Raw genomic sequence first — 27,723 nt, forward strand, 5'->3', positions numbered from 1 at the left:
ATATAAACTTGAGTTGGGTTAGGTCAAGTTCGAGTTGGACTAGGGGAAGCTCATGTTGGATTAAAAATCAATCCTAACCTAACGCTACTTAAGATTAGAATGGGATTTTAGCCAAAGCGCAACATACTTTTATAAACCCCAACCTGACCTAATCCAATAAATGGGTTAAGAGGGCAAGTTCGAGTTGAACACAACCAAGTTGCACTCGTATTTGATGCAGCATAATATGTAACCAGTAAGTATTATAATCATCTGGAATATGCTAAGCCTCCCAGGAGCCAATGCATTTATGAGCTAAAACTTCAACAAGTAAATATTTAATTTTAATTCTATTATGTGAGCCAGCATGCAAACAAATAGGATTTAAAAGTTCTTGCACAATTTTTTTATAAATTTTTTATTATTGACGGTATCAAATTTTAACTAGTTTCTATATTTGTAGTGATATTGGCAATATCGAATATTAGCAATATTTCTATATTTGTAGTGAATAATTACAACATACTTTCTTATTACCAGATTCCATTTCGAGTATGATGTTGCACCAAGTTGAACGCCTGCTAGGGTTAGGGGACAAATCCTATAGACCTTTTGATATATTAACAAACCTTTTTTTGGGTAAAACTTCCCCCACCAAATAAAGGTTCTTAATTCATCCGTTGATTTATAAAATTTAGTCCAAAAAATTAAACAAAAGCTATCATATACCAGAAAAACAACTTTACCATTGCGAAATTAGTCAAATTAAGAGCAACTAGTTAAGTTGAAGTTCTCTTTGTTCCCCGTAGAGCCCATCAGTATACATCATATTCGCAAAATTTTGTGTGGGCAGCAATGTGATAAGCAAGAAAAATAAATAAAAATTGCAGGGAGAAGCCCTTAGAGCACAAAAACGATGCATAAATGAATTCATAACCAACAGGGATTGCAAAGATGCTGTCACTCTTTTTTGCTGGCATGGGCCTTTTTCTTCCTTTCTTCGAGAATATTGACATTTGCCTTTTTCCGTTCTCTGCTGATCTGTAAGACGAAAAAAATCATACCAATCAACCATTGGAGAGATGTTACAGATGTTTGAAAGGAGTACTAAAGCAATTACAAGTGCGATCATACACAGATTAAAGAATAGATGAGTAGACAAAACAAACAATGAAGTATCAGCATATGGGCGCGCGCGCAGACAGAGACAATCAGTCTGCCTGCAGACCTGAATCTGACCCACCTAGAACCGAAGACAACAGATTATTGCAAAAAGTATATATACGTATATGATCACTACTCATCAATGTCACCTTGCAAGAAGTTTCTGTGATCAGGAGGTCTAGGTGCTATTTGGCTCAAACCACCCAACCCACCAGCGAGCAAATGAGTTTGAGAGAGGGAGGACCTCTTTCTTTGGCAAAGCAGCAAAACAACAAAAGCCTAGAATCCGTGGTTCATGCTAGTCATGCAAATGAAAATCAATTCTATGAAAACTAAACCAAGTCTGATGATGTTCATGGCACAGATTCAAAGACTAAAACTTGAAACATTTCGTTATTGTGATAGTGGTGAAGCTACCCACGACAAAAAGAACGTTATTTGGCATAACTCAGAAGTGCTACAAGATTGGTGCAGGAGTGCTAATTTCCCAACCTCAAGCCGGGGTTTCATGAGTTTAAACTGCAAAATTCATTAGGTAGGTCACCTTACATGCCAACCAGCCTTTTTGATAAGGGCACAAATGGGCTAATAAGCTAAAATCAGCCCAACAGTTTGGACTGAAACTTTTGATCGAGCTCAGCAATTATTTCCTTGGACCGATTCAAGTCTTATATAATCATGAGTGAATTAAGTTCAAGGATGAGCTAGGGCTTGGGCGTTGAAGAAATCAAAGCCCAAGTTAAAGCCTAATTTTAGCCTGAAAAATTGGTTGGGTCTAGCATAAAATGGATGTACCTTTTGCCAATTTCCAGCTTACCCTGGCCTAAACTGATGGTTATTTTTCTGGTTTGTAAAATAAGATTCAAGACCACTCAAGCAGACAGAGAGATGAATAAGTACCTGCATTGCTTCATACAGCCTCCTCTTTTTACGTGTCATGGAAACCATGGAAAGGTCACGGGCATCCTTTTCCATTTGCTCTGAATCTGCAGGAGCATCTTCCTGTACATCTTCAACTGAGCTCTGCAAATTCTTATTTGACAAAGAAGCAGAGTAAGTAATCCCCTGAAGTTCCATGTTCAATTCATCATGGTACTGCTTCTCGAGAATTGCCAACTGCAATAACAATTACCAATCTGTCAGTCTGAAGACGCACAAAAATATGAAAAAGCATATCAAGCTTAGCATAGTGAAACGAAACCAACTAAAAACACACATACCACACACATACCTTCTGCTTCTTTTCAGCAGCTTCACTAGCTTCTGCCCGATCAATGATTCCTTCAGCTAAAAGATTCTGTGCATCATCCAAATCTCCACTCTCCAGACCTGGCATTGGTAAAACATGTTTGCTAGCTGCAGCCTGGAGGCGTTTGATTGTCTCAGCATATTCAGGGACATAGCCTTCTTCCTCATTGTCAACAAAAGGTGACAAATGAGGTGGAGGAACCCTGTTATGTCAAACAAGAAAATTATAAAAATTCTTTTTCTAGAAATAATAAATTGGCACACAAGCATTGAATTCCTAGACATTCAAAAATCATAAGGCAATTATACAGCTAACTGATAACATTAAATTATGGAATAAGACATAAACAATGTAACTGTGAAAAGGTCCTCCTGCTCCTCCAGCCCTTTTGTATGTCTTTAAAAGCTTAAGAAGATAGGCTATTTCCAGCATATGGTAATATTTCCATAGCCTTTTCTCAGGGAAGAAAGCATTAGGCTGGCAGATATATCCAAGTAGTACAATATAGGAGATGAATGTACTTACTCTCCTGACAGAAATGGCATAATAGCTATGGATATAATCTTCTATTTCTATGGGTGTATTTACTGTAACTTCAACCTTCATAAACTGAAGTGTCTGGCAGATATATCCAAGTAGTACAATATAGGAGATGAATGTACTTACTCTCCCGACAGAAATGGCATAATAGCTATGGATATAATCTTCTATTTCTATGGGTGTATTTACTGTAACTTCAACCTTCATAAACTGAAGTGTCTGGGATAGGTTATTCTCCAGACAATAATGTAAGCATATTTCAGTGATCAACAATTACTTTAAACAAATTAGAACTCCTCATAAATAAATCAAGCAAAAAACTAAACCCGCCATAGAAAAGTGATCAGGAAAAACATGTTTGAAATTAAAGACAATTAGCAAAGCACATTAAAGATCACATATGGATGGGTAGCAAGAAAAAAAGAAACAAAGATTACATGTGGATTATCTTCACAATCTTCTCAATAAGTTCATGAGACATTAGGTCAAAACAGAGAACATGTTAGTAATACAATTTAGACATAATCTTCAAAACCTTTGTTACCTAGGCACGAGTCTTGAAATTCTAGTATCAGAGAATCAGAACAAGTAAAGTAGTACCCAGAATAGGCACTTGTCTATCTCACTGGAAACACCAGACTTGCAATGCCGCAGTCAAATGCCATCTATAAATGCAACATCATCTATAGAATGAGGAAAATCAAGTAGCCATGCTAGGCAGTGAGACAACCTGTCAATGGATGTCCTAAAACATTCTAAAGGCTGGATAGCTGGTTGTAAGATATTCACGAATAGTCACTGGTCATAACTCGATTCTCAAAGCCCATTCTATGTAGATAGGATAATGCTTGGAAAATAGGCTTTACCCCTAAATTAAAAATTGTAGCCAAAATCAGAATTTTGGGCTAAAACCAAGCAGATCTGGAGGAAACCAACTAAACGTTCTAACGAGGAGAACCAAAAATAACATTAGAAAAATTGTTGGCAAGTGATAAAAACAGGGGTTAGGATAGTTACAAAACTATATAGAACAAGTAACTGTCTTGAAAAGGGGCAAAAAATTCTTAAGGCCTGTTTGAAAACATTTATGCCTGGATTCGGCAGGAGCTGCAGGGAAGAGTGTGTGGAGGGGGGAGAAAGGGAGGTCGCAGGAGAAGAGAGAGGGAGATCGGCGGGTATCGCAGCCTGATCCCAACAGGATTGGAAAAAAAAGGACCTCTCAAGGTCTGTCTTTTAATCCAGCAGGGAACAGACCGTGTGACCCCCTTCTGTCTCCCTCTCCCGCTCCCTCGCTCTCTTCCCCTTGCTCTCTTGTTGTCGATCCCGTTGATCCATCAGGGATGCTGCCAAACAAGTCCTTAAAGTTGTGAGATCCTTTTGCATGTAAACATCTTCTCAGGCCATACGTTTTCTTGACAAGCTGTCATCTATAGTTCGATGCTGATGATGGCAATGACAAAACTTAAAGAAATTAACAGTGCACTGGTAGTACCATTTTGGCTTATAGCACCAAATAAAGCTGGACCATATATGTTTTGGGGTTCATTTGTAACATCTCACAAAAGATATGAAATATTTTGCCTGGGCGAAACCATAAGCTTTATTACTCAAAATCATGATCCAATACAAAAAATCATCTATATAGCTAACTTAAAATACTTGTCCCAAAAACATGCAACAACAAATACCTCAAAGCACCTATCCACTTTATCCATATATCCAGTTTATAAATATGCTTCCGAATCTATCAGATGGAGTATATAATAGATCCAACACAACCATTGTGATCACATTTAGGTATCTCCGGGCCATCAGTTTGTCCTTCCAAAATCATGTGCTCCAGGGTTTCTACTAAGATAACATCATAACATACTTCTGGGAATTCAACAGAACACAATTCTGGAGCAGTCTGTGCATTTGAAGAAGAATAAGTACAAAAGATGAAAGGAATTAGATGATGATCGCCCCCAAAAAAAAATATGGAGTTGCTAACCTTTTCATGGAACAATGGTTCATAATATAGACATAGATCTACCTAGAGAACACATAATATTATTGATCTGGGTAAATAAACATATTCGTAGCAGGATAATACCTAACATAACCACAATAAATTGTTCATGAATTACATATGTAACTTTTTATCAGTCTTTTATCCTTGAATAATCCAAATCTGACCCCATTTTCAAACGAGCATAAGCTTATGAAAATTCAACGACTGCATGAAAACACACCATCTGAAATTTTGTTGGATTAAACTATGCATTAATTCTTCCCCATAATGAATATAAGCTATCAGAATATTGATGACAAGTGCAAAATGAAGAGGGATAAAAGCCACCCAGAGTTAAATTTTAGAGAGCTGAACTGATATTCAAACAACCAAAAATTAACAAATTTTAAACAATTTTTTATTTTCTTATCCAAATTCAGTCAATTATATCTGAATAAAACAGTTTTGACCTGGTTCACAATTAGTTTTACCTGAAACTGAGCCAAGAAAACACATTTAGACAATAATTTGGCTCCATATTTTGTGAAACAGGAGAAAACACATTGCTATCTGATAGGTGCAGTTCAAATCCCCAAAATACCTGAATGTTTAGTTTGATATTTCATACATTGTTTCAAGTCATCGGGCAGATCTTCATATAGACCAAACATGTCTGAGAAACTCATCCAACATAAGCAAGTTTGCAACCATTTCTCAAAATTGCCAATCCATCTTACATTTATTTTATGCTCTGGGTATAAATCTTTCCTAATGTTTTCTCTTACAGCATATGCCATACCAAATCACACTGTACGCTACATTGTCATGTGCCTCCTAAAAGTTAATCAAATTCTATGTATTATTTTCATGCAACAAAATATTCCCATCAATTTCCCAAGCAAGAAGGTACAATCAGTTAGTCAAGCAGGTCCATGACTTTTGCCATGGAGATTATTTGATTCCATAATCACCAATGCATATTGTGTACATCATATTGAGTGTGTAAATCAGTAAGGATATAATGATTTGATTGTTTGAATATACTAACATAGTCTAATTTATAATTCATGCCATGCTTCTAAGAACTCCTTACTTTGCTGGAAAAGCTAGGAACAATTGTAACATCAAAGTAGAGACTGTAGAGCTAAGGAGAAACAAGGCATATCTGGAAGCTAGATAAGGTTTAAGATGCACACAGCACATTCTGAATGAAGGCATAAAGTTGTACAAGCCAAAGGTTTCACGGAACCAAAGAATCAGCTGATAATTAATTAATAATTTACTGTAGTTACGATTATGCTACTAATCTATTCTCCTGCATCAAGCAAGAGCCTCTGCAACCAGTCTGCCTGTACTAACATGTAATGTGAACATATATAAAGCATCTAATACATACCTTCCAACCAAATATGCCTCTGTTGGTAATATGATCCTGGCGTTTACACAATCAAAAACCCATTGTGGTTGCACATATTCTCTAGAAAGAAACATATGACCTTGCGTTGGCCTATCAACAATCTGCATAATGCCAAACAAGGGATATTAGAAAGGTAAGTCTACGAGCCAACCTATAGCAATTCAACAAGAAACTCTGCAACAGATAGAGTTGCAGTTTCATTCTGCACAGTCCACAGTGATTAAAGTGAAACCTAAACAAATACATCTAAGACTACCAACCATAACCAACAACCATTTACCCATTTATCTGGGATTGAATATCATGGTTCCTACTCTGCTATTCACATTCAGAAAGGGCCAAATCTATAGTTTCCTAAGTGAGGTAAAAATGGTGGACATGTATCTATGTTGGTGGCAATACCTATACTTGCAGGATGTTAAAGAAATTATTTAAATAAGAAAAATAGTGGTTCTTGAAAAGCAAATAAAAGAACTTTCAGAGTTTTTTAACTGATATAATGCTTCCATTTTTCTCTCTTTCTATTCTTGTGTGAGAGTGAAGAGAAGGAATCAAGGCTTATAGAATGGAGAACCTCCTTTTCCTACTCGTAAAGAATTAAGTCAAAGAAAACAAAAGGTGTTTTACAAAATTATAGGAACCTAGTCAACATGGAGCACCTCAGTTGACCTGAGGGTCCATAAGAATCTATGTTTAAATAAATTAAATACACTCAACATGCAATTTCCAGGGTTTGCACGTCATTTTAAGTAATCAAGTAACAGATGCTTCTTTGACTCATTTATGACCATCAACCGATTATATCACTATTTTGAAAGTAAATAAAATGTGATTTAAAGTTATCAAAATATAAATTCAGAACATGCATCACACATTTGTGCATATTATATGTATGTATATATGTATGTAAAAAGAAAGGTGCTTTACAAAATTATAGGATCCTAGTCAACATGAAGCACCTCAGTTGACCTGAGGGTCCATAAGAATTTATATTTTGATAAATTAAATATACTCATGCTTGTATGTATGCATGCATATTTGTATACATGTATGCATGAATGCATGCATGTACATATCATAATTTTTGAAGTATGAATTCTGACACCTTGAATGGGTGTCTGACATCAAAGCCCATAGTATCCAAGTGACAACTTCAGGCCTCAGAGCTCCAAAGGATGTTGCCTCGAGAATTTTACCAACCAGGCATGGACCCGCGGTTGGCACTAGTGCCCTACTTAGAGGAGCTCCTAGATTAAAATCTTGTGAGGTGTTCCGATATGGTGTTCCTAGGCATTGGGCACATTTGTGGCTGGTGCAACATGGTGCTAGTTCGGGTCAGTTTAAGGAGGGATAAAGCAGCATTGACTGCTTAACTGATGTGTTGCGATATTGCACAGCTAGCGACATCAGAGTAAAGCTGTGTTTCTTGATGGCTTTGAGATATGGTACCTCCTCATGCATCTCGGATACACTTGTAAGTCATCTTTTCCATTAACTACTACCCAAAAAGAAGGGAGGAGGGTGGGGGGCAAAAAGAAAACGGAATTGGGAGACTTAACTCCTACCCACGAAAAAGGAGGAGAGGCGGTGAGGTTAAAAAAGGGAACGGGAAATGATAGGTTACACAAATCGACTCTAGAAGAGTTGGAAGATTTAACAATCAATTTTTGGACCTTAACCACGTGACAAAAAAATCGACCAAGATATTTCTCATAAGTGCTATAAGGTAATTATAATATCCATGAAGACTAACATTTCCAATGACAAGGTAAATATCATAAATTATGGTATGCAGTTTATACAAATCTATTGGAGAAAGCATTACTAATGTGATTTAATGTAATCAACAATACTGCAATATTATGTGAAAGAAATCTGATCATTAGCTAATGCAAGCAACAATTTAGATGGCGAAGAAAGACATAGCTTAAATGATGTTGAATACATATTTCTAGAATTAAATATGTGTGAAGACTAGCAAACCCAATTATAAAGGAAACCCAGACCAAGATCAGTCCAAGACACTTCTACATAATACAACAAAACTATGTAACTTTGCATTAACCAAACCTCTAGTCCATAAAATATGTTATCGTAGTGTTCATGATACAAGCATCTATAGAACAACATGGCCTGATGCATGTGTCTGCAGACATGCAGATATACATGCAGAAATACCAATCTCCGCAATACAAAATCTATGAGCACTTGATTGCTCACACACATACAGAAAAGTAAACGAACATGATTAAACATATACAGACTTCAAATATAGATACAATACATCAAGAAGGATCTAATATTCAAATTTTAAAAATTGACAGAATTAAAAATGTCGGACTATCGCAGTTTTTTATTATTCATGAAATATATTCCAATTAAGTAAGAAATTTCATCCTTAACTCTGCCATAGTCTTATGATATTTCCTTTCCAAGGAATCATTACTTGAACATTTTTAGCTTGATTATATCCATTAGTAGGATTTCTTACATATCCAAATATACTTTCTACAAAAGCATAATAACAAGATAAAAAATGTCATAGTCAAACATTTATATATTTAAAAGGGAGAGCTTTCCTAGTACAAAATGTATAATCAAGTTTAGGACATCTTTTATTGAATTTGGAAAGATCCTGACAGAATTTTATGCTAGAGATTTACTCAAATGCAAGGAAATTAGACTTTGCTCTTTTGTGTTTCATATAATAGTTTTTATTCCTTGGGGGAAAAAAGCAAAACAAATAACTCAAAACCCAATGGCCATGCAAGCCTTAGCAATTTTCTAATCAAGATACATATACAATCCTGACCAATTAACCATCAATCAACTCACTCAAACCTTGTCAATTTTAAGAATGGCCCCACAATGAGGTTTGGATTGACAGAACACATGGTCATTATGGAGCATAAATTAGTTACAGTTAAAGATGCAAACAAGTCAATACACTTTGTTATAAAGCATCATTTAAACCCGATTTATCTTGGTAAGCAATACATGCCATGTCCAACCGAAAATTGGTCATCCAAATACATGCATTTTGATACCTTTTTCCTTCTTCTTTGCATGTGCTCTGTCTAAATGTGATTCAAAATGATTAAATGGAGAAAAAAAGAAACCACCGTCATATCCAGAACTTCAAAAAACTATTTTGTGTATTAAGATCACTGATAACCCAGCTCACATGTACGTGAACATTGTGTATACGTCATTGCATCATTCACGTGATAAAGACATCCAATGAGCTGCTTCACACATGCACACACTCGCACGCCCACACACACACTACAAAGAGAGTTGGGGTTAATGGATGCAAGCATGGGTGAAAATGTTCATAAGCACCAGTGTGCATGCAAAAATGATTGCATACTTAGGTTCAGAAAATAGCGACGTACCATTACAACGGAATCAAAATTTCAAGTAGAAGAAAAAAAAAAAGGCTCCACAAGGATCAGTTCATAACATTTTTGTACTTGCAAATCCATTGCTCTCAATTTGTGCCTACTTGGTGCAGTTTGACTATAAAGCATACCAAAAAGGTTTAATGCACAATAATACTTAAAAAGCATATTTAAAATGAAAATTTCAGTAATAACTAAATGTAAGGAAAGAACTTCCAAATATTTTAGTTTATTGCACCTGATGTGTGATGTCCTCATCGGATTCTTTAAATGGAGAACCATCACCTTCCCAAGAAACCATACCTCCAAAAGCTGGAATAATGAAAAGCAGTGACTCCCTTGGGACCTAGGATAGGTACAAAATTATAAGATGGATACAGAAATGATTTATATAACTTGTAAAAATCTTGCAAAAAATTTCAAACAACAGTTTCCACTTTATATAAAGAGAATAGTTCTGATATATTTAGAATAATCTGACTCAGAATAATTCATAATGAAAGACTCACCTCGCGGCTTAAAAAAAACTTCAAATTTTTGAAAAGATTTTTGCAGTCCTTTGTTTCATTGTCCTCATCATCTGCAGCAGTAGCATCCTCCACAAGGTGCATCAACGTACCTGGTTCATTGGCTGGAAGCTGATGCTGAAGCTGAGCCAATCTAAGATCAGATTCATCAGTTTGTGCATCTACTTTTTTGTCCTCAGACTGTTCATTTTCAGGCGAACTGATGGCTCGAGAATCCCCCAATTGTCTTTCAGGAGCAGCAGAAACATAACGACATAATGCATAAAGCTCTAATAAACACATAAAAAGCAACAAGGACTGGAGTAAGAATATTGTGAAAAAAACAAAATGCCAAAAATAAAAGTCTATGGATGACACAAAATGGAATACGCCATAATAATTGGAACCAAGTTCTGTGACATGACCAACAATTGCAGGCTAAAGCAAACGATTTCCCCAAAAAAAATGAAGGATACATCCGAATATCTACCTGCTGCTAAAGCTTCTAGTCGAGGGTCCAGAAGAGGTGGATATTTCACATTTATTGAATGGTAAAGCTTAAAATTTACAAAACCTAGAAGAGCCTGCACAAAACAAAAGGTTAGAAAAGAAATAGAAAATCAAAAATAGCAACAAGAACAAGACCTGATATACAGGTATATATCAGAATAGGCAAATGCACGTCTCAAGTCTCAACAGCATAAGATAAATCAAAATACTGCAAATTATTGGAGCCGGCTTATGCTGACAATCTATGTTACGAACAAAGAGGCGCAAGAGACAGTTTTCAGTGCATGTCTATAATTCTTTCGCGCACCTAAAAATTCCTGCTGAGGACCAATATACAAGTGCCATACCCATATGGCCACACCCAAGTGCTAGGGAAAAATCAAGATTAAGTAAAAACATCACTAGAATAAACATAAAAGATTGTGTTTAACCCCAAGCCACAAGTATTTATTTTGAATGCTCAGACAACTAAAAATCTAATCACTTAACCTTCTGCAAATCAAATTTCTAAACAAAAACCTAAATCACACACTTCCAAATAACAGAAACTTGAAGTAACCAAAGTACCTAATAGGAAAATTCGCCAAAACAAAATAGTCAAGAAACTTAGGGCCTGTCTGGCATCATCATCGTTTTCATGTTCTTGTTCTATATAAATTAGTGAAACACTACATGTAGATTTATGTTGAAAATAGCATTTGCACACTTCTTCAGCTCCTCCTTGTTTTAATATTCACTCCTTTGCACAAAGCAATAAATTTTGCTTCCAAAAGCTCTAAAGATAATGCAGTAAATCTTAAAAACCAAAAGGGTTTCATCATACAAGTTGTTCAGTCCAGTTCATTTTTCTTCACGGGTTTGAAAAGAAAAGTAGAAAAGAAAAGCAATACCAAATGAGTCCTTAGATATTATGCCATAAGAGTCAAACTCCTTGCCCACCAAACCAATCACTACTAATGGCATTCTAGGGTCCCACCAGCTCAGGACCTTTTAATACCATGGCAATTTTGCCAATGTCAACTAGCATCAATTACAACTCAAGCTATATCAAACCAGTTAATAGAGTAAAGACACTTTATGCACTTCCCTAAGTGTAGAATTGGGCTTGTGGTAAGGCTTAACCATAACTCTTTGACTTACAGAACCCTAATCATTTTGAGTCAGCATCATGAAATATGACAAAAAATTAATAGTATACTTGCATTTTTTTGGGCTTGTCTTGTTTAGAGACATCTAACAAAATCTAATTTTCAATTTCTTTTTGTATTTCTAGTCTATTTAGATATTTGTCTGAAAACTAGTTTCTCTTAGACAAACAAAACTCTCTCACATCACAGTTTCTCTATAAAAATGAAGCATACAGATACAATAATAAATATAATTACTAATACAAATAGCAGCATGTTCAATTCTATTAAATTTTTCTAAAAATTTCAATCTTGTTGAATATATGATCATTAAAAAGTTTAATCAAATATAATACAAAAATATAAGCAGTAGGTTAGATGGAACAGATGTAAATAGGTATGTCTGCAACTCCCAAATTCGCTGCCTTTGCTATAGCCCAATAAGTGGTGGTATGACATGGTATAACATGCTATGTAGCTACTTCTGTCACAGACACAATAGAGAATTTTAAAATATCCATATCATCCTTTCATCTCCAAAATCACTTTTAATATTTAAACACAAACTTGCATCTGCATAACCTCTATTTAAGACAATTTTCTCATTGCAAATCCTAAAAATTGAATTTAAAGTTTGTTCCTTGAAAGTCTAGAAAATTATTTTATTTCATATTGACTAAAACCTTCATGTTGGATCCCGTGCTAGGTAGGGAAATCATTGTTCCCAGTATTTCCACAAAAGCTAAAGCAACAGTACTAAATAAGCATTTTTATGAACTAAATATTTTTTTGTATTCAATGTGATATCTAGTACTAATTAACATGAATCACTCCTTGAGATTCGTGCGGGCAGCACATACTCCTCCTTATCTAAGCACATGATCCATTCTCTATATTGACATGATAAATAAGCTCAAGAACAAATTGGCGTTAGGTTTAGTAAATCTCAAGCTTGCCTATTAAAATCTTAATTCACAAGCTAAGAAATCAAATTTGTATTACATGGTGTAATAGGCAACTCATCCAACTTGGAAATAAAAAACAAGAAAACTATCTTTCTCAGATTCAAATCCATGATATGCCAAACAACAAGCAAGTAGGTCAAACATGCTTAAAAAGGTCTAAACATACATTCTAAAGCCATCATGTCATATCTCCAATCCATTAGAAACCATCGTGTAAGTGTTAAAGAGCAATTAACAACTTCTTATTGGACTTTAGGGTTTGCAGTTAAGGTACAAAGTTGACACCTTCTAAGCAGCCTCAACCTTACCTAGGCTGTTGTCATTTCTTTCTGGTCATTATTCACTTAATGTTGCTAAATTTAAACCACTTCCCACAAACATATCAGAATACCTGAAAATTGAAAAAGCTCAAGGACATATCACATGCCTATCGCCCCTCCAACTGAGACCAAAGATTCAGCATGCTTTCAAGTATCAATTCAGACTCATGACCAAGACTTATTGTCATGAATGGGCTTGAACACACAACAGATCAATGCATGCCCCCCTTTTACATGGCAACAGGTTTTTAGAAATACAAAACCTTAGACAGGAATAGAAGATGCTAAGGTACAACAAATACACCAAAAGATCATTCCTAGAAATAGAAAGCCCATAGCTTCTACTAGTATCATAAAGAGTGTTCACTAGAGGCCAGAGACATGTTTACCCTGACTATCCTTGTTTTGAATGTGTCTAACTCAGGTGCCATTCTCTCATGGTCAATTCAAAGAAGAAACTCCAAGCATCGAACTAGGATGGAGAAGGCACGTGTTAAAATGTTGCGAGCATCATTAAAGAATGTTCACTCAAGACCAGAGCCGTTTATTCTTACTATTCTTTTAATGTGTCCAAATCAGGTGCCATTCACTCATGATCAATTCAAAGAAGTAACTCCAAACATTGATCTAGGATGGAAAAGGTACATGTTAAAATGGTGCAAGATAACTAGGATAACAAGTGACCGAACAAGAGTGACAAATGGAACGAACATGTAAGCTGGGAACACAACAAATTTCTGAAATCAAAATCAATATTATCCGGATATAGAAAAAAAGGGCATACCTATACATCTATCCACATCCATATTAAATATCATTATCAGATTTCTATATGCTAAGCATCTGCAACTTGAGATATACCCGCATTGAGTTGAAAAAGGGTTGCAGAGCGGGAAAAAGATTGGAACAACATAGACATAAATCACGGATATGTAAATTAGATTTCAGTCAATTTATTAACTTAGAGAGCATGGTTCATGCTTTTTTCAATGATTATATCATGAAAAAACTTTTTCAAATACGAATTCAGTATACGCACAACCTTAAAGTTTTGTAGCGCAAGAAGACTAATCTAAACCTGGACAAGAAAGTCCATCCAAAAAAACATTAGGGCATGTTGGACTAAGATCCACACTAAATAAACATTTAGAACTGCAAGCTCTGCTACCAAAATCAGATCTTTTGTTCGGACCAAATTAGGAATGATGGGATCATAATTCAAAATATTTCACGGTGCTAACATTTGCAGACCATGTTGTCGCCCATAGGGTTAAAGAGAATGAAACAGCATTACCTCATAGAATTCTAAAAAGGTAAGCATAACATTGAAGTCAACATCTTCTGTCAAAACTTGTTGTAGGGCATGTGGTGTTAGCCATGTGATCTTTTGACCCTCAACCTCAGCCTGTCAAAAAATTGAAACAAGGTACTGTCAACATATGAAAGATAGACAGATTGAGCATTCCAATGTAGAAGATATCAGCTAATATTACCTGGTAATATATGCCTTTCACGGATATGAATGTTTTCCGAAGGCTATGAGTTCGAGATATGTAGGCTTGCCATTCATGACTTAACCTAATCAAAATCAAAAAAGCATCTTCCCACAGGTTATTCATTCGATTATTTCATCCAAAAAAGAGAAAAAAGTAGCAGATGTACATATGCTGTCTTAAAAGCCTATGATATTATCAGTATTCAAGTGCTATATCACGAGGGACGGAAGCCAATGGCCTGTACTGCAACTGTCATGCCATGCCGCACCAAAATCCTAAAATAAAATTTAAAAAAATAAAAAGAAATTTTGACCAGCACTGATTTGTTTTGACCAGTGTTAGAACAGCACGAGCCAGCATGGTTCAAAACCCTACAATACACAGCACCATCACACATGCATATGCCCCATGATGGCACCAGCCCAGCATGCCAGCACAGACTGGTGCTTAAAACCTTCCATATTTTATTCAACACTCTCTTGCATGCTTCAAATTCCAAATTTAACATTGCAATGAAACAGAGCTAATAAAAGACTCTCGTTGATGAATAGGTCTGAAAACCATTATAGTTCAATGCTTTGCAGTCCCTCACTCCTTCAAGGAAGTATTCCAACATACTGTATCTTTTCTATTTTGAGATTGCATATTTCCTCTTGTATAAAATAATTAATCAAAAATTGTGTTTGCAGTTTACCTTTTCTGCAATTAGGCTGTGTTTCGATGTCGAGCAGTTAACCAGCCCCCTCCCCCTTTCCCACCCTCGGATATATTTAACCATTTGTATTCAACACCTACGCCTAACCAGCTAACCAACGAATAACTTCATTCGCTGTTTGGTTGATGCTTCCATGGTTACTGGAATGAAGTTGTGGAAAAAGTGTAAGAGTGGTAAGGGAGAGAGAGAGAGCACTGGGTGGTTAGAGTTACTTCAACCTCCTCCTTGAAATAAACTTACCTCAGTTAAGCAACTTTGGGGCTTTTGATCAAATAAGTTTATCCACCACTTTCTGGATGGTGTTTGGCTCATTAACAAGACAACTTTATGTTATGCACCCTTTAACTAGCATCCGAACATAACCTTAGGGTTTCAGAACCCCACCCCTTGTCATCATAAGATGTGATATCCCCCTCCACGGCCCAAATTTATCTACTCATGGTTCACCAAACTAGATGGTACCATCCAGTGCAATGCATAGCATCAATATGGGGATACGGTGTAGTACCACAGAGATCTAAGACCTCGTCTACAGCATCTATATTACACAAGTTTTTATATCTTGGTACAAAGCTCATACCAGTATCTTAGATACAGTATAGCATGGTACAGTATCGCATTGTATTGACACAAGGTACAGATGCAAAATCAGTGTTAAGTCAGCAAGGTATCCATATCATGTATGAAAAAACAGGTCAAATCAGATAGTACAAATTGGTACAAGTACCATGTTATTACATCCATTGCAACAATTGTTCAACAAGATCAAATAGCACTCATATCATATTTCTTTTCCCTTCTTTCCTTTTTTTTGAATTTTCTTGTTTTTCTCTACACTCTTCATTTCACTAAATTTATATATTTTTCCAAAAGCATATATTTCCAAATAAAAGGAAGCCTGATTAAAAATCAGATTTCAGATGAAAGGCACTCTAAATCTAAACACCACTCTAAATCTAAAACTAGCTCAAGACCCTAATGCTTTTCTCTGCACAGAATAGCTTCTACAACAGCATACAAGAGTCTACATCATGAAACAAAAACCTTCTAAAAGCTAAACATCCCAATGGCTTTCCTAAGTTTTCCAGAGAGGAGTAGGTCAGCTTCCATTCAGCTTCCATAAGTTTTATCTCAAAAAAAGACAAAAAATATAAGCATAGGAATCAAGCCACATGGTGTAAAAGAAGAGGAAATGCATTAAAAAGTGGTTCAGCCATCACACAGGGTTTATACACTGGTCAGCCTCTACCAAGTCGTTATCAACTTCAGCCAATACCCTTTCCTCTTGCTCATGTCAGTGGCTTCCACGACACATGGCTCTAAGCTTAACAAAAGGCCCATAGCTTAACTATGAAGCAAATCTCAAGTTCCACTAACTACCTTCCAATCCCAACACGCCATCAAAATAATATCAAATTATATACATGACACCCTCAACAGAAGATTGAACATCACAATCCTCCAAGAAAAGAATCGCAAGAACCTACTAAATATTTTCCTTATTTTTGCATCAATTCACTCCTCTCACGCAGGCTCTTATAAATAAATCATCTATGCAAATCATATCAAGAAACCAAAATACTTCAGTCATCCAACTACTTGGCTCACCATGACACTGTTTGTTATAAGGTTTTAGTAAAATGAGTTAATACAAAACCTAAAAAGGTTTGTTTTATAAAAATAACTGTTTGGTTGCTTTTCATAAAACCTGTTCTGAAATAACCAATGCAGATAAATTCTTAAATTTGAGTTTATGAAAAACAGCAGCCCACCTGTTTTTCAGAAAAGCTGTTTTACACAAATCAGATTTTTTTTTTCAGAAGATCAGTACTAGTAAAGCTTATAGACAACCAAGCAGAATCCAAATCATGCTCCTAAATTTAAAAAAAATGTTGAATAAGAACAGCCATAAAACTGGAACACTTGTATCAGATACTATTGTTTAAAGAATGTACCTTTATGGACAAGCACATTTTTTTCCAAGCAGATATAAAACAGAACTCATAATGAAGTAAGCATTGTGTAAAAAGGATCATGAAACAATTGCACAACCATGATTATCCAAATATCCAAAAATATAAATCATAAAATCATGCAATTCGGGCTACTTCATTGACAACAATGTATAAATAATTATATCTACCAATAAAATGTCAAAGGTACAGATATAGTAATCCTAACTGTTTTTGCAGGGATATGCATTAACTTGATACCATGTGGTTGAATTTCAGCATAATTTTTATATTTGATGACAACTGACCTTCATGCTGCACTCAAATTCATAATATACAAATCATACATTTTTCTTCCTGGTAATCTAAGAAATCCATAGACATATATGCTATAGGTTCTTTTGTTTATAATCAGTAATTATTTTATACTAATTATACCTCAGATTTTGTTGACATAAATTATAATAATATCCTATATAAGCAACATTAATCAAGCAAATGAGTAACATCACATTAAGACATACAGCCAAAGTTGAGATGTAACAAAAAATTTGCCCAACTAATACTCAGTTCTCATTTCTTTGATAGGACTCATTCATAAAATTAATCCATCCTTCATCAGCCTAGAAGTAACACTAAAAAACTGATAGTTATCACAAGAGAAAAAAATGTTCTAACAATCCAATATCTCTCAAATTAATAATATATAAACAAGTGATAAATTGATTAATTGACATGCTTTTTTGATATTAATAGCTGTTGGTTCTAAAATTTGGTTACCTCCAACTGCAAGTATTAACACAAAACCAAGCCAAGAGTCTTTAGCCATAACAGATTGTGTTTTCTAAGTATAAACTACAAAATATGAGTTTTTGATATTGCGAAAACTTTTTAAACCAATATCTTGCAAAAGCCTACCAACTTGTTAGCCTAAACAAACTAGCGACTCTAGTCAAAGTTGTGAAGTTAGAAAGACAACACATATTGGATTCCCACCAATTCGAACCTACACATATTGACCTTTATATTGTTACACAGAGTGTCTGAAATAAGTAAACCAAGAACATGCTGTCAATGTAATGAACTGATCTTTTCATGCCTAAGCAGTGTTTGTGCAAACATGATTAAAAAATATAAAAACATACTCAAGGACTTAACAACAGCCAACCTTCGACAATTATGGATTTGTGGCACTTGAATACGTTCACCCCCTACAGCAGGCAGTGCAGCGAAAAGGTGTACCATAGTGAGGCAATCATCCAAATCTCGAAGTGCATCAACAAAAGTTGGGTACCTGAATCACGAGATGCAACATCATAAAAGGGCATTGATCAAAACACATATCATATTTGGCAAGTTGAGAATTTACAAACCTCTCTAAGATAAGCCTATCAAGCTTATATGTTGGCTGGCGGTTCAGTAGCCTATCTGCAAGGTCCCTATTCTTCCTTGCTAAAGCCTTCTTAACCTTTCTCTTATGGGCCCTTATATCCCTGGAGAATAGCAAGAAGACATGTAAATATGGAACTGCATGAATTTGATTAAACCATGAACTAAGACCACCGATAGTCATCAAAATACTAATACCATGAGGAAATAATGTGGCACAATTCAAATTTTATAAACTACATGCAGGACACCGGCCATGTTAGCCACCAGGACATCCGATAATTTATCGGTATATTTAAGGAACTAGTCACTCCTCGACCCTCAAGACATATATTGATACATACCAGCTCACCAACCCAAGCAAACAAGAGGAAAGTGGCAAAAAATAACAGTAATCACATGAATGATTAGAAAACCATGAACAGAGAGAGAATATGAACTTATCAAGGGACACCTAGGTATCACATCAACTGAGGACAAGATGACGGATAAGATTTCTACACCACGGTATAAAGTTCAGTAACCTCCTTAGCAAATCATGCCAAACCACCAACTCTTACAAACTTATGAACTAAAGCAACAGTATGCCTGAAAAAGATAGCTGCACTCAGAAAATGGAATTGGCGCAAATCCAATAAGATCAGTCGCATCCCAATTCCTATCCTCGCAATATCACCATAATATCAAGATTATACCCCATCATGCAGGGAAATACCAGTACAAATCCAAAGGTAAGATTAAATCGATAGATTCAATACTATTCCAGTTCAATCCAGGCATTGCTATGTGGCAATACCTGAATTTCTCGAGCAGAGGCTCGTGAGCAAGAAACGCGATATCCTTCATGTGATAATAAGTCTTGTGATTTCCTTCGACCTTCTTCTTTGGCTCTCGCGGGAAGATGCCCTTGAGGATGCATAGCTTCCTGCATGAAACACAAGGGACAAAAACAAGAAAATTGAACAAAAAGCCAAAAATCAGCAAAAAGTCGCTACACTAAAATTGAGCTAAAAAAAATCTTGAAACCCTAATAGTCTCGAACCAAAAAAAGAAAAAAGAAGATTCCTAGTAAAAAAAATCAAAACTGACCAATAAAAGAAAATCCTGAAACCCTAATAATCTCGACTTGAGGAGTGAGAAGAAGAGCACCTGAAGGTGGGGAGACTGACTTGAAGATGGTGAACTGCCTTTGTTCTTGTGATGTATTTAGCAGCATTTCCCTCCTTCTTCTTCCCCTGATTTAAAAAAAAAATAGAAATTAAGGAAAAAATTGGAATTCAAGATATCGCGATAACGAGAGAGATGGTGAAGAAATTACAGGAGGTCTGTAATGCTTCGGCATCTTGACGGGGATGAGAAGCGATGGAGAGAGAGAGAGAGGCTGCTGCTCGGGTGCGGCCGCCGCTGCTTGGTTCGAAGTATGCGAACCAGAGAGACCAACCGACCCAAGGGCTATGGGGTTTTATGATTCGAAAGCCACTGAGGATAACGGCGGCGGATTCGGGACACCGGTTGGACCGTGTTCGGCTAGACCGGGGATTTAATTGAACAAATGGCGAATGATACGGTTCTCCAAATACCCCGTCCGATTCATATTGGATGGATCGGATTTTGTCCATATCAACCGGGCCGGTTTCCAAGTAATAAGTGCATGGCTAATGTGGTAATATTGTTGAAGCGAAGGGGCATTGTCAACTCCCCTTGATCTCCTCCTTAACCCTGATCTGGGTGGTTCTATGTACACCCCCCCTATTGCTCAGGACACCCCCCAAAAATTAAAAAAAAATTAAATACTCTCTACACCCCCCCATTTGCTAAGGACACCCCTAAAAAATTAAAAATTCCTAAATTACCCCCCACCCTCCCCACCCCCTCACCTAAATTGCTCTCTACACCCCCCAAACCCCCCCCCACCCCGCTCTTCCCCTCCAAAACACCCGCCGGCTTCTCCCTTCCGCCCAAAAAACCTCGCCTCAAGCACCTCGCCGGCGGCCAAACCCCCTCCGTCTCCCTTTGAACTGTTCCGCCCAAAGCACCTCGCCAACGCCCAAAACCCCCCCGTTCCCCCTTCTCCCTCTCGTCGCCGGCATTCTCCCGATCTCCGACCACCTCGCCGGCTTCTCCCGGAACCACCTCCCCGGCCATCTCCCGAGCAACGAGCACCTCGCCGGCGCCTCCACGACCACCTCGAGGTAGCTCCCCCCCCCCCCCCCCCCGCCTCCCCAAATCGTTCGGCACTGGTTCTTTGAACCAGTGCCTTCGGTTCGGCCCCATGGGGCCGACCCGCTGCAATTGGGTCGGCCCCATGGGGCCGACCAAGATACATTGGGTCGGCCCCATGGGGCCGAACCAATGTATCTTGGTCCCCATGGGGCCGAATCCAAATTTTTTTTTTTTTTTCTGTTGCTAGACTAAGGATTATTTTTATTCCCAAATTTTAGCCTAGATCACGTCCTTAGGGTGAATTGGATACCCAACATCAAGGACAAGTTTTTCATTACTAGATTAGATAGTAATTTGAGAAGTAGGGATAATTTAGAATCATTATCATATAGCATTAACATGGTGCATCCAAATATGATGATCTTGTTACCTTCATCGATGTCATTCTTGATCTTGGAATGATTATCTCATATCAAATGCTCTATCAAATAATAAAACCACAACATTAGTTAACGAACAAAAACTAAAAACAAAAACTAAGAACTGCGGCATAGTTTTAGGTAAAGTCTATTATTGAGTTATGTCTTGAGTTTACGAGTCGTATACTTTTGAATTATCATTTATGTATGCAATTGAAGTAACATTGAATTATTTATCACAAAACCCAATCATGTAGATTCCAAGAAGTAACTTGTTTCTTTTTTGGCTTGTTTTATCATTTATCATTTATGTATGCAATTGAATTATTTTCTTTGATATAGCCTAACATTGAATTTCTATATTTTCAGACATGGATCCCGGTCCCTCCAGAGTTAGACCTACGGCGTCAGCTAGGAGACGTCGTGCTAGGATTGCTTCTCCCGAGCCTGCTCATATGCCATCGCCCTCTCCTGAGTCAGAGCATGATGATATGCCCGCTAGGGGCGAAGACGATGAGTCCGTTGGACCATGTCCAGGAGGTCCAGAGGATGAGTCCGTCCTGATCAGTTTCAGGACGCATATAGCAGCTTCCATCTGGAGGCAACAGGTATTGTTTATTTGTTATAGCATTATATTTTGTTTATTGATGTTTTATAAAGTAGTAGTAATTATACATTTATATTACAGGAACGGGCTCCACTAAAGTGCATGAACCATACTGCCAAGGTTGGTGAATGGAAGTGGTGGTCTTCAAACCAACCAAATACCAGGTTCAAAGCACTATTGAGGCAGTCGGGCCTCATAGAGTTAGTACAGTGCTCTTATCGATTCACCGATAAGATTCTGATTTCGGGCTTCGTAGAGAGATGGCAGCCCGAGACGAACACCTTCCATATACCATTTGGCGAGATCACTATCACGTTGGATGATGTATCCGCCATTTTAGGGATTCCTGTCGCAGGTGCCTCAGTAGCAGTTTCTCCTGAGAGGATGAGTGATCGGGATGCTGAGGAGCTACTTGTGGAGTTGTTGGGGGTGTCAGCTGGAGACGCGCGTCACGAGGTACTGTCATCGCGCGGTAAGTCAGTGAGGATGGAGTGGCTGAGGACTCAGTTTCACTCTGTATCTGATAGAGACAGCCAGCAGAGGATAGAGTGTGCAGCACGAGCCTATTTGTTATTTTTGTTAGGCTGCACACTCTTTGCTGATAAAAGTGGGACCAGGGTGCCTATAGCGTATCTGTGTTTACTGCGGGATCTGGATAGGGTGAGCACATATGCCTGGGGTACAGCTGCCTTAGCATATTTGTATCGGCAGTTGGGGATTGCGTCGAGGTCATCAGTGAGACAGATCAGTGGTTATATGACGCTTCTGCAGGCATGGATTTATGAGCATTTTCCAGCACTCAGTCCTCACCCGTCGCTTGAGTATACTGATGCCAGTCCCCGCGTGCACCGCTGGATGCCCGGTACTCCATCCCGTATCACGATGGACCATTTAGTGGTTCTACGTGAGTCATTGGACCTTTTGAGCATCGATGAGGTACGTATCATATTACCATTTGCTTGTGTTTGTCAGTACTTTTAATATGCGATATAGTATAAAACTGAAATGGACCTTTTGTTTTGCAGGTTATTTGGGATCCCCATCATCGGCTTCGGGGAGATCGCCCATATGTTGATATCGCATTTTTTAGTGGCTCCATCAAGTGCCTTGATATCGTAGAACCCTATCATCCAGAAAGGGTTCTTAGACAGTTTGGTCGTATTCAGACCATCCCTCGAGCGCCACTAGCCCCTACGCGAGCCAACAGAGGTTCCACAGCAGGCTCGTACCGGATACATTACTCCTATATGGATCAGCTTTGGGAGCGGTGGGAGGACCACGTGCTGAGCCAGGCGAGCAGGAGCCACCCAGTTACCCAGCCATCAGACAGCGTACCGGGATACATGGAGTGGTATCTCCGTATCACGCACGTTGCAGTTCAGCCTCCTCATCTGCGCTCGAGTACTCATTCTGGAGCTAGGGGAGGTCATGATGATGCTGACATGCACCGGCGGCGTATTGCAGATGCACTCGGTATCAGTACCGACATTGTACGGATGGGTCCCTCAGAGGCTACGTCACTAGGTGCCGGGCACCTATTTCATGCTATTTGTCAGATGCATCAGTTACTTCTGGGTGATGAGCCTGGCCCGAGTACAGCACCCTCTCATTCGGATCCAGCACCCTCTCATTCGGACGTACAGCAGTACACGCGTCGACGACGGCGTCATAGGGATTGATGATGGAGCCTTTATTTTGATTATGTAGCTTCGACTTTTTTTTTTGTGTAATTTGAAACTGTTGATATTAATGAAAAATATATATTTTTGGTACATTTACGTGTAATCTTTGTAAAGCCTGGCCCGTTCTATTTTACACAAATATAACAGTGCACATAACAATCAATCTAACAATGCGAAGACAGATATTTTTTGATTTATATTGATGATGGAGTTTCACAGTACATGACTCTAAGAGCCCAAAAAAATTTACAACTTTAAAAAATTGTACATATATAAACAATCAATCTAACTCTACTGTCTCGCTAATTATAACATTAGGTGAGATGCTCTCTTTGAACTGTTGAATCCGGGCTTCATATGAATTTTCCCATCCGGTAGCACAAGGAAGATGATATTTTCGCCAGTTGGTCGCTACTGGCGGAACGGGATGTCCCGGCAACAAGAACACCTTCAAAATTAGAAATAAGAAAATATTAATAGCTACAAAATTATAAGCAAAATTAAATAAGCAAATTTAAATATTCGCAAGTGTTGTGAACGTAGTACCTCAACAAAATGATTTCCATTTACGAATCCGATAGCGATATCTTTGCGGGATAGAAGAGGTACTGGCACAGAACGGAGAGGTAGGAAGGTCAGACATTGTTGCAACGAGAGATAGTATAGGACAACATTATAGCAGGATGCTATAAGATGACCCATGTCCGGCATAGTCATCCATCTGTCATATGGTGGACAATCATCATAATATGATAATGCATGAGTGATCTCAGCAATCGTCCCTTCCACACCATATAATGTGCGATAGTGGTCCGAATGACATTGCAACTCTTGCAATAAATCTTTCCTAACACGCACTCAGTCATCTTCTCCAAATCCCAGTAAGTCAGCTATTGCCCTAAATCCGCAATTCCCATCAGCTTTTACATCCTTGATATGCTGGATGTATGGTCTCAAGGCAGAAGGAATAGCATCAATATAGATAATGGGCGTATGTGACTGGGCTCTAGTACGAAAAACCTGCAAATAATATCAAATGATAGAAAATATGTAACAATGGCAGAAATATCCAAATAGTTATCCGTCTCAGCACATCCCGTACCGGCACGGCACGGCACGTCCCGACATGTCCCGTATCGGCACATCTCGGCACGGCACGTACCGACATGTCCCGTATCGGCACATCTCGGCACGGCACATCCCGTATCGGCACATCTCGGCACGACACATCCCGTATCGGCACATCTCGGCACGGCACGTCCCGACATGTCCCGTATCGGCACATCTCGGCACGGCACGTCTCGACATGTCCCGTATCGGCACATCTCGGCACGGCACGTCCCGACATGTCCCGTATCGGCACATCACATACCGGCACGGCACGGACCGTCTCGTAGACGTTGTGATACCTATTGTAAGGAAATAAATATTTGGTACTTACCTTTTGCTTGGGCCGCCTCTTTTGAATCTGAGTAGATGGATTGCGGATGGTAACTTTCTCAACACCAGGTGAATAACTATCCTGTCCAGATAGAACCAACTCAAACGCAGACGGGTCACGTCGAGTAGACGTATCAACCTTCATTGAAGCGCGCCCACGTGAACCGGTCTTCCGTTTTGCAGGCTCTAAAAGAGGTGTACTATCTGGACTTGCAATCTCTCGTAACTTCTTGATCATCTGCAATTGAGAAGCCCCATCTAACTTCTTGAATCGTAGCGCAATCAAATCTAACTCTGCATCACAACTCAACTGAATTGGCTGCACGGGGGGGGTAGGCACAATATCAAGTTTCCTCCAATGAGGATCTATGCAGTCGAGAGGAATGGGCCGACCTTCCACCCTGTACCGCGCAATCTGGTGAGCACATGGTATACCATGTGTGCGTCGAATAGCGCACCCACAATTTGAATCATCAAACCCAACTGAATTGGCTCGTTTCGATTGGGCGAGGACATGATTTAACGCACTTATAGATATGAAACCTCGCAACTCTTTGAATTCAGCTGGCTTGAAGTTGTGCTGCACTACCAATAAACTCTTCTCCAATGAGGCTTTAACGGAGCTGTGCTGCAACTCAATCAATCCATGTATTCTAGTCCAAGATGACTCGAAACTTCCTTGGCTTGATCCAAGCTGCTTTTTGAGCTTTGCATGTGCACTCTCGACCCTAGTAAACAAATGAAAGTTAGATATAACAATTGAGGCAAATTAAAATTAAATGAGTCTTTATTTGTGATACCTATTTGTCGTCACATTTCCGTAGTGCCTGCATGTATCCGTCCACGCCGCAACAAATCTTTCCTTGTATTTGCTCAGCCAAGTATCTGACACATACTGTAGTGCATCTGGATAGGTACCGAACTCTCTCTGCAGTGCACTCCAGCGATCATTATACTCGTCTTCCGTGGAGGACAGCACTAGTACATTCCAACTCATAATAAATTTATCCCATTTCTCCTTCAATTCGAAAAATTTTTTGCACTTGGCCAAAACATTCCTACTAATATGCCATCTACATAATAAATGTCTAGCAGTAGGAAATACTCTATGAATTGCATTCATCAAAGCCAAGTCTCTATCTGTAACAATCAACTCAGGCAAAACATCATCAGCTATGACACTGCGCAATCTCTCTAATGCCCAAGTATAGCTTTCTTCCCGCTCAGAATTTAAGTATACAAAAGCAATTGAAAATGTCATGTCAGTAGATGTCACCCCCACAATCTCTAAGAGCGGAAGACGATACCTATTCGTCTTGTACGTGCAATCCATTATCAACACACGGGGAAATGCACGGAACAAATCAATGCTGCCAGGGTGTGCCCAAAATAAGTCATGCACAACATCCGTATTAGTACAATTCCTATGCCACTCAATATATTTAGCCTCTGATAATTTACCTAATAGATGTTGCATTTCAGACCTCCCGGCTTTCTCTACAACCTTAAACCGTTGACGTACATTGTAGATAGTCTTGATAGTCGTAACATTGAGGGCATCTCTTTCCTTCAATGTGGATAATATGTCCTTTGGACGAACCAAACTCTTCGACATATCCACTAACAATTCCGTCTCCTGCTCAGATAATCTCCCTGCATATGAGTGCCCCTCCAGATTCTCTGCAGCGGGATGATTGTGCACTCCACATACGACCAGTAATATCCAATCATCCGCAGTATCCAATTTCTTTCCTCTTAATGCAAAAGGGCATCCACACTTCTTTGTCCCACAGGCAGTCTTTATTCGCTTTGCTGGCTTGGTTCGGTACGTCCCACCCCTCTCACAACCTAACGTAATTCTGGGTTTCTTAGAAATGGTACCTGCATCGGATGATTTGATTACAACAACAAAACCATTTCGCCTCCCAGCTTCACGACACCAATTACACAAGTCCTCTCTACTCTTGAAGATCTATACATTAAACAATTTATGTAAGTACACAGTTGTAAAAATAGCTCGCTAAACTAATACAAAATTGCACAATACATTATAATACCTCGTAAGTTGTAAATTCGCTTGTGTAATCCAGTACAAATTCTGATCCAATTATACTCGATTCGGTTGTAGCATAGCCCTACATATAAAATAATTTATCACCAAGAATTAATGAATCAGAGGATCTGTTCGGCACAAAATTCAGCACGGCACGCGATTTGGCACCAGAAGCCTTCTGTTCGGCTGCACAGTGCCGGACAGAAGGCTTCTGTTCGGCTGCACAGAGCCGGACAGAATCCTTCTGTTCGGCTGCACAGTGCCGGACAGAAGCCTTCTGTTCGGCACTGTGCAGCCGAACAGAAGGCTTCTGTTCGGTTGAGGGTTGCCGAACAGAAGGCTTCTGTTCGACACTGTTCAGCCGAACAGAAGCCTTTTGTTCGGCGATCCAGTGCCGAACGGAGCACGAACCGTGAAAAAAAAAAAATTTCGAAACAAGGTGGAACACGTACCTTTGCGGCCGATTCTTCGTCCCAAATCACTAGTTGCTTGTTCATGCTTCGAATGGGGCTTAAATCTCCTTCAAAGATCGCCTAAACGATGTAAATGGATCAAGGGGTTTAAGGGGGGTTTGAGGGGTGTTTTTTTTTTTTGCTTTTCAAAACGAAACGGAGGAGGAGGAAGGGGGGTGTACTG

The 27,723-nt window shown here is 38.4% G+C and overlaps 2 protein-coding genes and 1 long non-coding RNA gene across 3 annotated transcripts; 1 reads left to right on the forward strand and 2 right to left on the reverse strand.

Annotated features, from left to right (window-relative positions):
* Positions 1-705: 705 nt before the first annotated feature.
* Positions 706-20,177, reverse strand: LOC103715924 (pescadillo-like protein). Its single transcript, XM_008803723.6, has 14 exons — positions 20,042-20,177; positions 19,873-19,958; positions 19,520-19,648; positions 18,708-18,827; positions 18,503-18,628; positions 14,665-14,749; positions 14,466-14,576; positions 10,740-10,833; positions 10,253-10,539; positions 9,982-10,089; positions 6,322-6,443; positions 2,375-2,594; positions 2,044-2,259; positions 706-1,020 (listed from the first exon to the last, which is right to left on the reverse strand). Exons 1-14 carry the CDS (start codon positions 20,063-20,065, stop codon positions 940-942), a joined length of 1,809 nt encoding a protein of 602 aa, XP_008801945.1. The 5' UTR covers positions 20,066-20,177; the 3' UTR covers positions 706-939.
* Positions 20,178-22,523: 2,346 nt separating this feature from the next.
* On the forward strand, positions 22,524-23,686 carry LOC149753133 (uncharacterized). The gene is made up of 2 exons (XR_016395903.1): positions 22,524-22,848; positions 22,938-23,686. It is a non-coding gene; the product is annotated as an uncharacterized LOC149753133 (long non-coding RNA).
* Positions 23,687-23,871: 185 nt separating this feature from the next.
* On the reverse strand, positions 23,872-26,871 carry LOC148702894 (uncharacterized). The gene is made up of 3 exons (XM_088701189.2): positions 25,036-26,871; positions 24,141-24,614; positions 23,872-24,042 (listed from the first exon to the last, which is right to left on the reverse strand). The coding sequence occupies exons 1-2, from the start codon at positions 25,270-25,272 to the stop codon at positions 24,453-24,455; spliced, it is 399 nt and encodes a 132-aa protein (XP_088557315.1). The 5' UTR covers positions 25,273-26,871; the 3' UTR covers positions 23,872-24,042; positions 24,141-24,452.
* Between the last annotated feature and the right edge of the window lie 852 nt (positions 26,872-27,723).

This window comes from Phoenix dactylifera, chromosome 7 (assembly GCF_051530095.1).
Source record: "Phoenix dactylifera cultivar Ajwa chromosome 7, Ajwa_hap1_PhDact_Kaust_v1.1, whole genome shotgun sequence".
NCBI lineage: Eukaryota > Viridiplantae > Streptophyta > Magnoliopsida > Arecales > Arecaceae > Phoenix > Phoenix dactylifera.